The sequence below is a fragment of the Chlamydomonas reinhardtii genome, chromosome 6 (genome assembly GCF_000002595.2).
Source record: "Chlamydomonas reinhardtii strain CC-503 cw92 mt+ chromosome 6, whole genome shotgun sequence".
In the NCBI taxonomy this organism is placed as follows: domain Eukaryota; kingdom Viridiplantae; phylum Chlorophyta; class Chlorophyceae; order Chlamydomonadales; family Chlamydomonadaceae; genus Chlamydomonas; species Chlamydomonas reinhardtii.
The window spans coordinates 4413072-4427252 of record NC_057009.1 but is presented as its reverse complement, the minus strand read 5'-3'; the positions used below and the strand labels follow the sequence as shown (position 1 = coordinate 4427252).

At 64.0% G+C, this 14181-nt stretch overlaps 1 protein-coding gene across 1 annotated transcript; it reads left to right on the top strand.

Moving 5' to 3' along the window:
- The first annotated feature begins 983 nt into the window (after positions 1–983).
- Positions 984–5419, top strand: CHLRE_06g278274v5 (uncharacterized protein). The gene is made up of 3 exons (XM_043063189.1): positions 984–1535; positions 2893–3101; positions 3456–5419. Exons 2-3 carry the CDS (start codon positions 2895–2897, stop codon positions 3459–3461), a joined length of 213 nt encoding a protein of 70 aa, XP_042923892.1. The 5' UTR covers positions 984–1535; positions 2893–2894; the 3' UTR covers positions 3462–5419.
- Positions 5420–14181: the final 8762 nt, after the last annotated feature.

Genomic DNA, 14181 nt, shown 5'->3' with positions numbered 1-14181 from the left:
CCCTGTCAATTTTGTCTCGGTTAGGACAACTATGTCGGCTTTCCACTGGGCTAGGTTGCAGAGGGTGAAGCTGAGGTTGCCGGGTTGGCCGGTGGACAGAATTTCTGAGAGCAGTCCCCGTACATTGTGGGTCACGATGTGTAGGGTGGTGTTGCTGCTGGGGGGTCGCGTGTTTGTGTGTGCCTGGTTGGGTTCCATGTGGGCATGGTTGCGTGCAGTGGGCCGTACTAGCCAGTTAAGGATAGTTTGTTGGGTGCCTGTCGTGTTGAGTCGGGGTGCTATGCCAGCATTTGCATTGTGTGGCTGCGCGGGTGCGGTAGTGTGGGGTGCTGCATGCTGTGGCGCCCTGTGTGCTGCCCACAGCGGTGAGTTGTCTTGGGCATTTTGAGCTGGCTCTGGTGCCGGCCTTCCTGTGGCGGCGGGTCCTGTCTGCACGGGTCTGGTGGCCTCCATGTGGGGTGGCGGGCGTGGTGGCGGGACAATCTCACGGAGTTGCCCAAGTGCATCCTGAAGTGTTGCCGTGTCAGATGCACGCACCGCGTCAAGGCACCAGACCTCCCCATCGAGTGTGTTCCAAGTGTTGTCGTGTAAGACCGTGTTGTGGATAGGGCTGTTCAGGTACTGGGTAGGTAGGCAGGCTGGGGCCCTGAGGCTGCGTCGTCAGGTCCTGCACGCCGTGCGCCACGCTATGCGTGGACAGGGCAAGGTGGAGCTGCAGCCCGGGGCTGAAGAACGGGCTGGCAGCGGTGCCCCCACCTGCAGGGGTGCGGTCCGCTGCCAAGTCTGGCAGTGGGCGGCGATGCCCAAACGCAGGCCCCCCACACGGCACGGCATGTGCTGCTGCGGCCGCGCCGTGGGTGTGTGTGCTGCATGGCTGGTGTTGGCCCCTGGTGTCTTGGCTGCGCTGAGACACCAGGCGGAACCGACCAGGATCACCCAGCAACTGCATAGCTACCCAAGATCAGCACTCACAGGGCATCACAGCAGGGCGGGCGCCAGGCAGCCGGGCGCCAGGCAACAAGGGCACGGAGACGAGCCACACCCCAAAAAAACAGCCAAGTGCTGCAGGGCTCCCCCGACCGCCACACCCAAAGCACCCTGCTTGCACGCGCGGATGCAAATGACCAACCACAAAGGTTGATACGCCGCCTGCTCCAAGCTGGTGAAGTGTGGTGCTCGCCGAGATGTTAAAATGCCGACAAGCGAAATGTCGCCAACTCCACGGCGACGCTCCTGAACCGCCAGAATCCTATTCCATAGCAGTGTCGAGTTCCAAAGCACAAGCCGGCATAGGCTGAAGGGCGCTGGAGAGGGAGAGTCGCGCTACAGCTGCAAAGTGGACTGACGAAAAACGAGCACGCCCACAAATGCAAAATGCTTCACAGTGGTTCGTAGGTCTTAAGAAGCCTAAACAAAAGGAAGCAAGTCAAACAGCGCGAGAGAAATGACGTCGACTGTTTCAAAGCTGTGCAGAAGGAAAGGAGGATGCAAGAATAGCAAGAGAAGAGAGTAAAGTAAAGTAAAGTAAAGTAAAAGTAAGTACGCCAGCCGGCCCAGCACCGGCAGGGCGAGGCCTGGCCGCCGGCGGCCCCCCCACGCCTGCCGCCGGCTGGACCCCGCTAAGCCCTCCCGCTGTCACCCGCTGCTGCGACGAGGGCTGCTGCTTTTTTTTTTTGAAAGTCATCCTTACAAGGTTGCGGCGGTAGACGCACTACCACCCTACTGCCAAGGCAGCCTGGATCATATCACAGAACCTCGATAGGGCCAGAGATCAGAGAAGAGAAGAGAAGTTTGTTCCACCACACACCTACTGGAGACCTCAACAGCTAGGTGACACCACACACCTACTGGAGTTCTCAACAGCTAGGTGACAACTACAGCCACTGCCTAGACCACACAGATCATCTAGAGCTCTCCAGTTGACAGGCCCAGAGCTCCACTTGAATCTTGGATCTTGAACTTGAAAGCTCTCCAGTTGCAGGCCCAGAGCTCCAGCCTCGTACCCCAGAGACTCCCTGCACCACAGGGGGGGTCTACACACCACCAAGGTGTGGATGGGTTTTGGTAAACCAGGGCCCTTCCTGGTGGGGTGACCGGGATTCGAACCCAGGATCTCTTGAAGCCTTAACGAAATCGGCTTGAGTGTCTTAACCATTTAGAAGACCCCCCCCTGGTCCCCAGTCGCCTGCTGCAGCGCGGCCCGGCTAACCCGCCACTGTGGCGGTGCCGCTGGCGGCTGAGTGGCTGGCTGCGGTGGATGCTGCTGCCCTGCAAGCTAAGACTTTTGCCCTGCTTGCCCAGCCAGGCCGGCAACCCTGGAAGACGCTCACCCGGGCGCTGCTTACTCATGTGCGCCCGGACTCTGCCACCAGGTGGGCGTGGGTGTACAGCGACGCGCCGGCGCCAGCGGGGCTGCCTGCCCGGCTGGCGGCCGCGGTCGGCCACGTGCGGAGCGCGGGCGTGGAACAGCATCCGCCGCAGCCAGCCACTCAGCCGCCAGCGGCGCCGCCACAGTGGCGGGTTAGCCTGGACCAGCTGTGGGTGGCTAACGCTGCGGGGGCTGTGTCCTACGTCCACTACACGGGGCGGCTCTTGGAGCCTGGGCCTGGCGTGCTGCCCCCGGCGGTGGATGGGGCGTGGCAGCCTGCCTGTGTGCTGCAGCATCGCAAGCCGCGGCACCTGTGGACCTTTGAAGAGCGGGCGGCATACGATGCAGCATCACCAGGGGAACGGGCGGGGGCGTGGCCTCGGGCGCCGTACTTCCTGGCGCCGGAGGCTGGGGTGGTGGTGCACCCGGAGCACTGCCGGATTGCGGGTGTCCGCTTGGCGGACTACACGGTGCGGGACGTGCGGCCAACCCGGCCGCACCTCCGGCTCCGGCCCGCCCCGCAGCCATGCCGTGCCCGGCGCCAGCACAGCAGGCGGGGGGTTCGGGGACCCAGCTGGCGGCACAGTCGCGGCTGGCGGAGCGGGAGGCGGAGTGGCAGCGTGCAGCGGCGCAGCTGACCACCACGGCGGCGCAGCACTTCCACAATAACCCGGTGGCTCTGGACCCCTGGCTCCACCGCACCTCCGCGGCAGCCGGGCTGCAGAACACGCCGGCGAGAGCACTGCAGTCATATGCGTCCCCGTCCCAGCACCCGGGTGAGGGGCCGCGGCGTTCCGCGCGGCTGCAGGAGCAGGCGGCGGGCGGGGCGGGACCTAGCACGGGGCCTGCCACGGCGGTTTTTGAGGTATTTGTTTTCTGTTTTCTTCTCTTTTCTTCTCTTCTTGCCCTGTCAGGGTTCTGGTCTCGGGGACCAGGCTGCTTTCAGGCAGCAGGGGGGCAGCGCGTCTGCCCCTGTTCAACCTTGTAAGGATGATTCCTCAAAAAAAAAAGCAGCGGCGGCCCTTTACTTTACTTTACTTTACTCTCTTCTCTTGCTATTCTTGCATCCTCCTTTCCTTCTGCACAGCTTTAAAACAGTCGACGTCATTTCTCTCGCGCTGTTTGACTTGCTTCCTTTTGTTTTAGGCTTCTTAAGGCCTACGAACCACTGTGAAGCAGTTTGCATTTGTGGGCGTGCTCGTTTTTTGTCAGTCCACTTTGCAGCTGTAGCGCGACTCTCCCTCTCCAGCGCCCTTCAGCCTATGCCGGCTTGTGCTTTGGAACTCGACACCGCTATGGAATAGGATTCTGGCGGTTCAGGAGCGTCGCCGTGGAGTTGGCGACATTTCGCTTGTCGGCATTTTAACATCTCGGCGAGCACCACACTTCACCAGCTTGGAGCAGGTGGCGTATTAACCTCTGTGGTTGGTCATTTGCATCCGCGCGTGCAGCAGGGTGCTTTGGGTGTGGCAGTCGGGGGAGCCCTGCAGCACTTGGCTGTTTTTTTGGGGTGTGGCTCGTCTACGTGCCCTTGTTTTTTGAGGAATCATCCTTACCTGCTGCCTGAAGACAGCCTGGATCATATCACAGAACCTCGATAGGGCCAGAGATCAGAGAAGAGAAGAGAAGTTTTTTCCACCACACACCTACTGGAAACCTCAACAGCCAGGTGACACCACACACCTACTGGAGTTCTCAACAGCTAGGTGACAACTACAGCCACTGCCTAGACCACACAGATCATCTAGAGCTCTCCAGTTGACAGGCCCAGAGCTCCACTTGAATCTTGGATCTTGAACTTGAAAGCTCTCCAGTTGCAGGCCCAGAGCTCCAGCCTTGTACCCCAGAGACTCCCTGCACCACAGGGGGGGTCTACACACCACCAAGGTGTGGATGGGTTTTGGTAAACCAGGGCCCTTCCCGGTGGGGTGACCGGGATTCGAACCCAGGATCTCTCGAAGCCTTAACGAAATCGGCTTGAGTGTCTTAACCATTTAGGTGACCCCCCCTGGTTGTTGCCTGGTGCCTGGCTGCCTGGCGCCCGCCCTGCTGTGATGCCCTGTGAGTGCTGATCTTGGGCAGCTATGCAGTTGCTGGGTGATCCTGGTCGGTTCCGCCTGGTGTCTCAGCGCAGCCATGACACCAGGCGCCAACACCAGCCATATAGCACACCCGCACACGGCGCGGCCACAGCAGCACATGCCGTGCCGTGTGGAGGGCCTGTGTTGGGGCATCACCGCCCACTGCCAGACTTGGCAGCGGACCGCACCCCTGCAGGTGGGGGCAATGCTGCCAGCCCGTTCTTCAGCCCCGGGCTGCAGCTCCACCTTGCCCTGTCCACGCATAGCCTGGCGCACGGCGTGCAGGACCTGACAACACAGCCTCAGGGCCCCAGCCTGCCTACATTCCCAGTCCCCCTAGGTTTCCTTTTGGGCGGCGGTTCGTTCCAGGCGCTGGCGTGGCGTTTATCGTCTTCAGCTTATCTGGCGCCCATGTGTTTTAGCTCTGGCTGGCGTCGCAGCGCCTGGGCGGCTGAGGGACTTCCTGCACAGCGCGTCTTGCAGCGGGCTGGAGCCCGCTTAGTCAGCGCCACATCTGGCCCGTTTAGTTTTCTGCTTGTGTCTCCTCTGCCGGTTCTCCTGGGGTGTTGCTTAAGCAACCGACTTGTGGGGGTGGGGTGGGTTTGGGCGGGGCGAGTGCGTAGCGCTGGTGTTTCTTTTTCTGGCGCGCGGTGGTGGTGTTTCTTGCAGTTCGGCTGTGGTGTAGGTTGGTGCTTGGGTTAGGTCTGGCGGTGTTTTTGTGCAACCCCTCCCGGGGGGCGGGGGGGCCAGCCTCCTGCTCTGTCTGCCGGGTCGGGGTGGGGTGGGGTGGGTTGGATGGGGGTGGTTGGTGGCGGTTTTCGAGGTGTTTGTTTTCTGTTTTTCTTCTCTTTTCTTCTCTTCTTGCCCTGTCAGGGTTCTGGTCTCGGGGACCAGGCTGCTTTCAGGCAGCAGGGGGGCAGCGCGTCTGCCCCTGTTCAACCTTGTAAGGATGATTCCTCAAAAAAAAAAAGTCCTTCTGGTGGGTGCCACCACGGGGCTCCCAGAGGGCGAGCAGCTGTCCTCAGCCGGCGTCCGGGAAGTGACCAGTGCTGCCTTGTCAGTGCTGGACACCATGTGCAGGCAGGGCAACCAGCCGCAGCTCTTGCAGGGCCACTCTCTGCACAGCACAGGCCGCCCCTCCCGCACGTTTGCGGGGCTGGCCTTCAGCCAGCGCGCAACCAGCGCCAGCAAAGCAGCCTTCACAGCGGAGCTCATGCGCAAGTCGCCGCTGGCGGTGCCGCTCCAGCGCGGTCAGGCTGTCCTCACGGTTCACGTGCCGGTGGACACCCGGCCCATCATTCCGGGCACCTACACCGTCACGGTCAAGATGGTAGGGGGCCCTGTGTGGGGGGCTTTCCGCGGTCGCACCGATTTGGTGCTGCAGGCGGGCGGCTATCCCACCACCTCGGACCCCTCTAACCTGGCGTGTGCTTATGTGGTCTCAGAGCAGTGCGCCAAATCGGTGGGCCCCAAGGGGGAGCCCCAGGCCCCCGCAGGCCAGGGCATCACCAACCACATCTTTGCCTGTGTTCGCTACGATCTGCTTACCATCTTAACCAGCCATGGTAACAGCCTTGTCACGGTCTACAAGGCACACCAGTAACCATCACTTTGACGCCCGTTACATGGCAGCCTTGTGCTTTGCTGAAGGCCTACCTCAGTACTAACGTGAAAACTATGTAGTCCTACCGCTAATCCACATGCTAGCCATCTGTCAAGGCTTGATAGCACGACAAGTGCAGATGCTCATGCAACACTTATGCAACACTACCGCAAGTCCATACGTACATGCAACAATACGCCTAGTCATGTCTGCGTGTGAACGTGCAACTAGCCACTGGCAGCAACCACTTGCATGTCTGCTGGGCACAACGTCTCTGACCCACCACCTTGATGCCCGCCACCACCACAGCTACCATGCCAAACTATGCCACTGGCGCCGCCGCGCCCGCCTCCATCTCTAGCGCCAGACAGCTGGTTTCACGCTGGCTCCTGTAGTTTTGCTTCCACCGGCAGCGCCTGCATGCACGCGTGCACACACATAGACACACCCAGTTAATCGTCTGCCACAAGACGGGTAGGTGCCAATGCATGTCAAGGCCAGCCATGGACAGAGTGCTTGGCAGTGCACGGGGCCTTCCACACAAGGCGTGTCTGTGTGCACATGTGCATGTGTGTGCGCCCACACATGTCACGGACACTCACCGTTGATGAGCACAATGCTGGAGGTGTAGGGGCAGTCCAGCCAACCGTACGGTCCATAGGGTACAACAGGGGTTGGGCAGCAAGCTGTCGCGGGGCAGGGTGTGTGCGTGCGGAGGGGGGCAGGGTGGTATGTGAGACACAAGGCACCGTGGCAAGGGAGCCATAAAAACACCTTACAGCGAGCGCTGGTAAGGGAGGCAGCAGACAGTCGCTAGTTGTAGGCGGGGGCTCCACCAGACAACCCAACACAGCGCGAGAAGATGAACCATGCACACTGGCTTGCGAGGTACCACTAGGTTCAACGCATCCCATCGTCATTCAACCTGCGGACTAACCTGCGGACTAACCTACGGACTATGGCGTGCGGGGCGAGGGTGATGTTGACAGAACGCGATGTTGAATGGCGTTGTTGACGCCGGCGACCGAGACTTCTCGGTTGGACATTTGAAGCGCAGCTGATAGATTATGAGGCATAGTCGTTTCTCTCACGTAATAGCTGGCTGCAGCTGACGTGTGAGCAGCGTTGCCAAGCCGGTCAACGAGCAGTCAGCAGCGTGAGGACTCACGTCCCAAGCCAGCCAAGCAGCGTCTGCCGCCAGCTCTTGTTCTACTGACATTTGAGCTAGCATAAATTTGTGTTACGAAGAGAAATAGCAAGCGCGAGAGAGCAAAGTGGGGGAGAGGAACAGAAGTGCAGCGGCACCGGCATGAAGTGCAGTGTATCAGTATATGTATGGTACTATATCAGTATATGTGTAGTAGTATCAGGGGCCGCTCTATGCTGCTTGTTAAGTCAGGCCCGCGAGAACCCCATGCAGGAACCCTGTTACCCCTCGCGAAGGCCCCATTACCCCTGGCTTAGGGTCGTTACCACGCCCAAGGGTCCCTGTCACAATGTCACACAGTCGGCCTACAGCCCCCAGACTTCCTCGTTCGCGAGCGCAAAGACTACATAAGTTTAGGGCTTCACATATTAGACTGTTTTAACACAAACTGTCACTACAATAAGCGTTTGCAGACTAGAATGTCGGCATGTTCACTTGTCGGTGACGAAAGGCACTCCGCCCAGTCCGCAATGTGCGTATGCATGACAAGTAGCTAAGAGGTGACCCCAGCACCACTTGGCTTGCGTCCTGGGCGTGCCAGGCCGTGCGGGCCCGAAACAATCGTTACCCCCTGTCCGGGGATCGTCACCCCCGTTTTTGGATCGTTACCACCATTTGGGTGCCATAGGGCGGGGGGGGCAGGACGGGCGGTGGCCCTGGTGCGGCGGTGTCACGGCGTGGGCAACGTGCTGACATAGTTGATCACGTGGGGGACGTGCAGATGCAGGAGGCGGCGGGTGTGGGTGACGCCGCGGCTGCCGCTGGTGGCGCCAGCGGACCACCCGCCGTGGCCTCGCCCTCGCTGCCAGCTCTGGTGGCGGGGGGAAGCACCCGTGCTGCTGCGGCTCCCCTGAGGGCCGAGCGGCAGCAGCAGCCCTCTTCACAGCAGCGGGTGGCCGCGGGAGGGCTTAGCGGGGGGCAGCCGTCGGCAGGCGTGGGGGGGCCGCCGACGGCCAGGCGTCGCACTGCCGATGCTGGGCCGGCTGGCGCGCAGCAGCAGCCCAGTGGGGCTCCCGCGCCACAGCCGCCCTTTGATCAGCGGGCAGCCGCCAGGCAGGATAAGCAGCTGGCAGCTGCGATGCAGCGGTACTTGGCCTACATGGCGGACCTCCATCTCCAGCAGCAACGGCGGGTACAGCAACAGCAGCAGCAGGAGCAGCAGCGCCAGGTGCAGCCGCCCAGGCCCCGGACCGGCTCCCGGTTTGGGGTCCTGGCCACGCTGGGGGGACAGGACGGGGCGGGCGATGGCGCAGCCGCGGCGGCGTCCGGGCGTGGGCGACGGGTGCAACCAGCCGCGCACGCACCGCCGCCGCCGCCGCAGCAACAGCCCCGCTCCCTAGGGCGCTGTGGCCCCGCCCAGCTCCCGCAGCAGAGGGCAGGGCGCTTGGGCGGCGGGCTGCCTTCCCCGCAGGACGGTGCTAGCTCGCCGCCGCACATGCCCACGGGGCGGCCGGCCGGGGGACAGCAGGCTGGTGGGGGCAGCGGGTCGGGGCGCCAGGGTGGAGGAGCGGGGCGGGCAGTACCCCAGCCGCCGCCCCAGGCGGGGCCGCCACTGCAGACGTCACAACCGGCGGGTGGTGGTAAGGGCAGGGGCAGGGGCCTGGGCGCGCCGGCTGGGGTTTTGGCCGACACAGCTGGGCGCGCTGGTGGGGGTGCGGGCAGTGAGGCGGAGTACGGGGCCGTTTGCCTGACTAGGGACACGTGTGTTGCCATCGGCTCTGACCTCGTGACGCACCAGAACCGCTGCGCAGATGTGCAGGGGTATGAGTGGGCGCAGCTTGGCCGCGACACGCTTGGTGGCCGCCTCCTCGCCCACCTCCGTGACCAGGGCGCCTCCGTACCGGACTGGGCCGTCTGCCGCGTGCCGGCTGGCCGTACCGCCGTCCTGGCGCAGCTGTGCGACGAGTTCACTGGCTGGTGGCGCCTATACTCAGCCCAGCCTGCAGACACGCCCCTGCCTTCCGACGTGACGGAGCAGCTGGATGACGCCGCGCAGCAGGTGCAGACGGCCTACATGGACTACGTGCTCCTAGACGCCCGCACCCTGCGGTCCGCTAAGCGTGGGCCGGCGGACCCCGGCGGGGCCGGGGGGCCCAGCCGCCGGCAACGCCAGCACCGCAGCCGCAGTACCTCCAGCCTCATGAGCCTGGGCAGCGCTCCATTGCACCCCGGCGGCGCCAGCTCAGGCGCCGCTAGCATGAGCACCAGCAGCGGCGGCGCGCCCCCCAGCCAGGGTGGCGGCCGCCGCCACAAACGCCACAGCAGCAACAGCAACCGCAACCGCCACGGCGCTGCCGTGGCCGGCGGGGGCTCATAATGCGGCCACCAGTGGGCGCGGCGAACCTTCGGCTGCTGACAGTGAATGTCAACGGCCTGGGCTCGCCGCTCAAGGCGCGGGCGCTGGTCTCGCACCTGCAGCAAGTTGGGGCGGATGTGGCGATGGTGCAGGAGACCCACGCTACTGACACGACGGCGCTGGAGTCTTGCCTCCGTGCCGCGCAGGGGGCGTGCCTTCCGTGGCACCACTGCCTCGCTGCCAGCCCGGCAGCGTCGCCCCACTCCTGTGGGACGGCTGTCCTGGCGCGGAGTCGGCTGTCCCTTCCAGGCTGCGTACTGAAGCCGCCGTCAACGGATGCGGCGGGCCGTGTGGTATGTTGGGATTGGGACGTGGGTCACCTGCGCCTGCGCTTCGTGTGTGTGTATGCGCCCACGGCCGTGGCGGACAAGCCTGCTTTCTTTGCCGGGCTGCATCCCCACCTGGCCACGGACAGGGTGCTTGTTGTCGGTGGGGACTGGAACTGTGTCACGGATGCCAGTCAGGAGGCGGCCCCTAGCCCGTCACGTGCTGCAGGTGCCCCGCAACTTGCCTCCTTTTTTTTTTGAGGAATCATCCTTACAAGGTTGAACAGGGGCAGACGCGCTGCCCCCCTGCTGCCTGAAAGCAGCCTGGTCCCCGAGACCAGAACCCTGACAGGGCAAGAAGAGAAGAAAAGAGAAGAAAAACAGAAAACAAACACCTCGAAAACCCCTCCTCGCCCAGTTCAGTCTGGTGGACCCTTGGGTGAGCAAGCGTGGCGGCGCCAAGGGCTACACGCATCCGGCCACACCCAAGCCGGCCACTCCCGCACGCCTGGATCGGTGGTATGTCAGTGCCACCGCGGCGCCGTGGGTGGTGGATGTCGCTCGCACGTATGGGGCGCCTGGGGACCACAACGGTGTGCTGCTCACCCTGTCCTTGCCCGACCTGCCGCATGCGCACCGGGAGCAGTGGCGCTTCCCCACATACCTGCTGTTTCACCCCTCGCTGCGTTTGGAGCTCGAGCAGCGCTTGGAGGCGCACGTTGCCGCAAATCCCGTGGCCAGTACAGGTGACGGCGCTTGCACGCAATGGGAGGCGGACAAGTTCTTCTTGCGGGAGGCCGCCACCAGCATCCACCGTCGGCATGCACGCCAGACCCGGGACGGGCTGCATGGCGTGGTGCTGGCCGCAGACGCGGCCGCTGCCCTGGCCGACCGGCCGGGTGCCAGCGCCGCGCAGCGTCAGGCTGCGGCCATGGCCAACTTGGCGGTGCGGGAGAAGCGGGCAGCTGCCGCAGCGGCCAGCCACAATGCCCGCGCTGCACTGATGGAGGAGCATGGGGAGCGGGGCACTCGCTGGTTCCATCGGCAGGCTGACGAGCCAGCAGCCGGCGCGCAGGAGCCCATCACGCACTTGAAGGTGCCGGGGCAACCGGCGCCTGTGGCGCTCACGGGGCCGGGCACGCGCAACACTGTCTCCGCAGCCGCCGCAGCCATGTACAGCAGCACCAGCCCCACCGGCCTGTTCCGCGTGCAGCCTGTCTGTACGGCGTCGCAGCAGCAGCTTCTGGCGGCCATTGACCGCAAGGTTCCGGCGGATCTGCACGCCGCCGCAGAGGGGTCCGGTGATGGCGCCCTCAGTGATGCAGAGCTGCTGGCAGCGCTGGCTGGCTCCGCCAATGGTAAAGCGCCTGGGTCGGACGGGGTCCCATACGAGGTGTACAAGGTTTTCTGGGCGCTGCTGGGTCCGCGCTTGTGTGCTGCTGCTGCCGCTGCCTTTGCTGCCGCTGCAGACGCCCACGATGGCGGTGAAATGGCGGCGGCGCTGCCCGCCTCCTGGCGGGAGGGCATCATCACGCTCATCTACAAGGGCAAAAGCCTGGACCGCGCCGAGCTGGCGTCCTACCGGCCCATCACGCTGCTCAACTGCGACTTCAAGATGGTGTCCAAGGCCATCAGCGCCCGCCTGCAGCCCGCCCTGGATGCAGTTGTGGATGAGCTGCAGACCGCCTTCATCACCGGCCGCTGGATTGGAGACAACGCGCTGTACCTCCAAGGCCTGATCGAATGGATGCGCCTGGACGTGGGCACGGACGGCACGCCACGGCAGGGTGGTGCGCTGTACTTCTTGGACATTGAAAAGGCGTATGACCGGGTGCACCGGCAGTGGCTGTATGCGTCCGCGGAGGGACTGGGGTTTGGGCCGCGCATGCTGCGCTGGATCCGCCTGCTCACTGCCAACGGCTCTGCCCGCGTGTGTGTGAACGGGATGCTCTCTGACGCCTTCCCAGTGCTGAACGGCTTGCCGCAGGGCAGCACCGCCTCACCACCCCTGTGGGTCATCCAGATGCAGCCACTGACGTCCTTTCTGCGGCGGCAGGTGGAGCAAGGGGCACTGCGCACGCCCCTGTTACCCAGCGGCGAGCAGGCGCCGCCTGCTGCCCACCACGCTGACGACACGACCCTCACGGCGCGCGACCCGGCGGTGGACGGGCCGGTCCTGATGGCGGCAGTACAGCTGTTCTGCCGCGCGTCCAATGCCCGTGTCCATCCGGACAAGAGCAAGGCCATGGGCCTTGGCAGTTTTGCGCACCTGACGGGCCCTTGCCCACACACGGGGGTGCCGTTTACCACGGGCGCCGTGACGCACCTGGGTGTGCCTCTGTCGTGGGACTCTGTTGCGGCTGCAGCTGACCTGTACACCCGGCGGGCTCGCGGCATGGCGTTTGTGGCGCGGCTGTGGGCTGCCCTGTCTCTGACTCTTTTTTTTTGGAGGAATCATCCTTACAAGGTTGAACAGGGGCAGACGCGCTGCCCCCCTGCTGCCTGAAGACAGCCTGGTCCCCGAGACCAGAACCCTGACAGGGCAAGAAGAGAAGAAAAGAGAAGAAAACAGAAAGCAAACACCTCGAAAACCGCCACCAACCACCCCCATCCATCCCACCCCACCCCACCCCGACCCGGCAGACAGAGCAGGAGGCTGGCCCCCCCGCCCCCCGGGAGGGGTTGCACAAAAACACCGCCAGACCTAACCCAAGCACCAACCTACACGCACCACAGCCTAACCGCAAGAACCACCACCACCGCGCGCCAGAAAAGAAAACACCAGCGGTATGCACTCGCCCCGCCCAAACCAACCCCACCCCCACAAGTCGGTTGCTTAAGCAACACCCCAGGAGAACCAGCAGAGGAGACACAAGCAGAAAACTAAACGGGCCAGATGTGGCGCTGACTAAGCGGGCTCCAGCCCGCTGCAAGACGCGCTGTGCAGGAAGGCCCACAGCCGCCCAGGCGCTGCGACGCCAGCCAGAGCTAAAACACATGGGCGCCAGATAAGCTGATGACGATAAAACGCCACGCCAGCGCCTGGAAAGAAACGCCGCCCAAAAGGAAACCTAGGGGGCCTGCACAGGTGATGCAAGCGTCAGCCGCAAGTGCAACTTCGGTGACCCACCCTGAACCTCCTCCACTTCACAAAGCGCGCCACCCGCCGACCAGATGGCAACAAAGTGCTCCAGCTTAGCCGCCTTGAGCTGTGCGGTGAGAAGCTGTGTGGGCAGAGCCGACAGGGTTTCAGGGGTTAGCGTGGCGGCAGTGAAACGCAGCCGCATCACCCTGCGCAGCTCGCTGACCACCTCCCGAACCACATGCTCCGACTCTCGTTGGCCGTGTGCACATTGCGAAGCAGGTGCTGGCGGCGAAGCTGGCCTACCACTTCAGCTTCCTCAACCCGTCGCCTGCGCAGCTGAAGGAACTCACCGACCTGGTGGACCACTTTGCTGCGCGCTCCATGCACGCTGAGGACGCCAGTCTGGTGTCGCACGGGAACCCGCTCCTGCTGCCAAAGCGGGAAACGGCATGTCTGACGTACAAGGATGGGGGTGTCAACCACGTCGACCTGCCTGCGTTCCTGTCTGCCCTGCAAGCTAAGACTTTCGCCCTCCTTGCCCAGCCAGGCCGGCAACCCTGGAAGATGCTCACCCGGGCGCTGCTTACCCATGTGCGCCCGGACTCTACCACCACGTGGGCGTGGGTGTACAGCGACGAGCCGGCGCCAGCGGGGCTGCCTGCCCGGCTGGCGGCCGCGGTCGGCCACGTGCGGAGCGCGGGCGTGGAGCAGCATCCGCCGCAGCCAGCCACTCAGCCGCCAGCGGCGCCGCCACAGTGGCGGGTTAGCCTGGACCAGCTGTGGGTGGCTAACGCTGCGGGGGCTGTGTCCTACGTCCACTACACGGGGCGGCTCTTGGAGCCTGGGCCTGGCGTGCTGCCCCCGGCGGTGGATGGGGCGTGGCAGCCTGCCTGTGTGCTGCAGCATCGCAAGCCGCGGCACCTGTGGACCTTTGAAGAGCGGGCGGCGTACGATGCAGCATCACCAGGGGAACGGGCGGGGGCGTGGCCTCGGGCGCCGTACTTCCTGGCGCCGGAGGCTGGGGTGGTGGTGCACCCGGAGCACTGCCGGATTGCGGGTGTCAGCTTGGCGGACTACACGGTGCGGGACGTGCGACGGGCCATCACCGCGGCTAACCCGGCCGCACCTCCGGCTCCGGCCCGCCCCGCAGCCATGCCGTGCCCGGCGCCAGCACAGCAGGCGGGGGGTTCGGGGACCCAGCCGGCGGCACAGTCG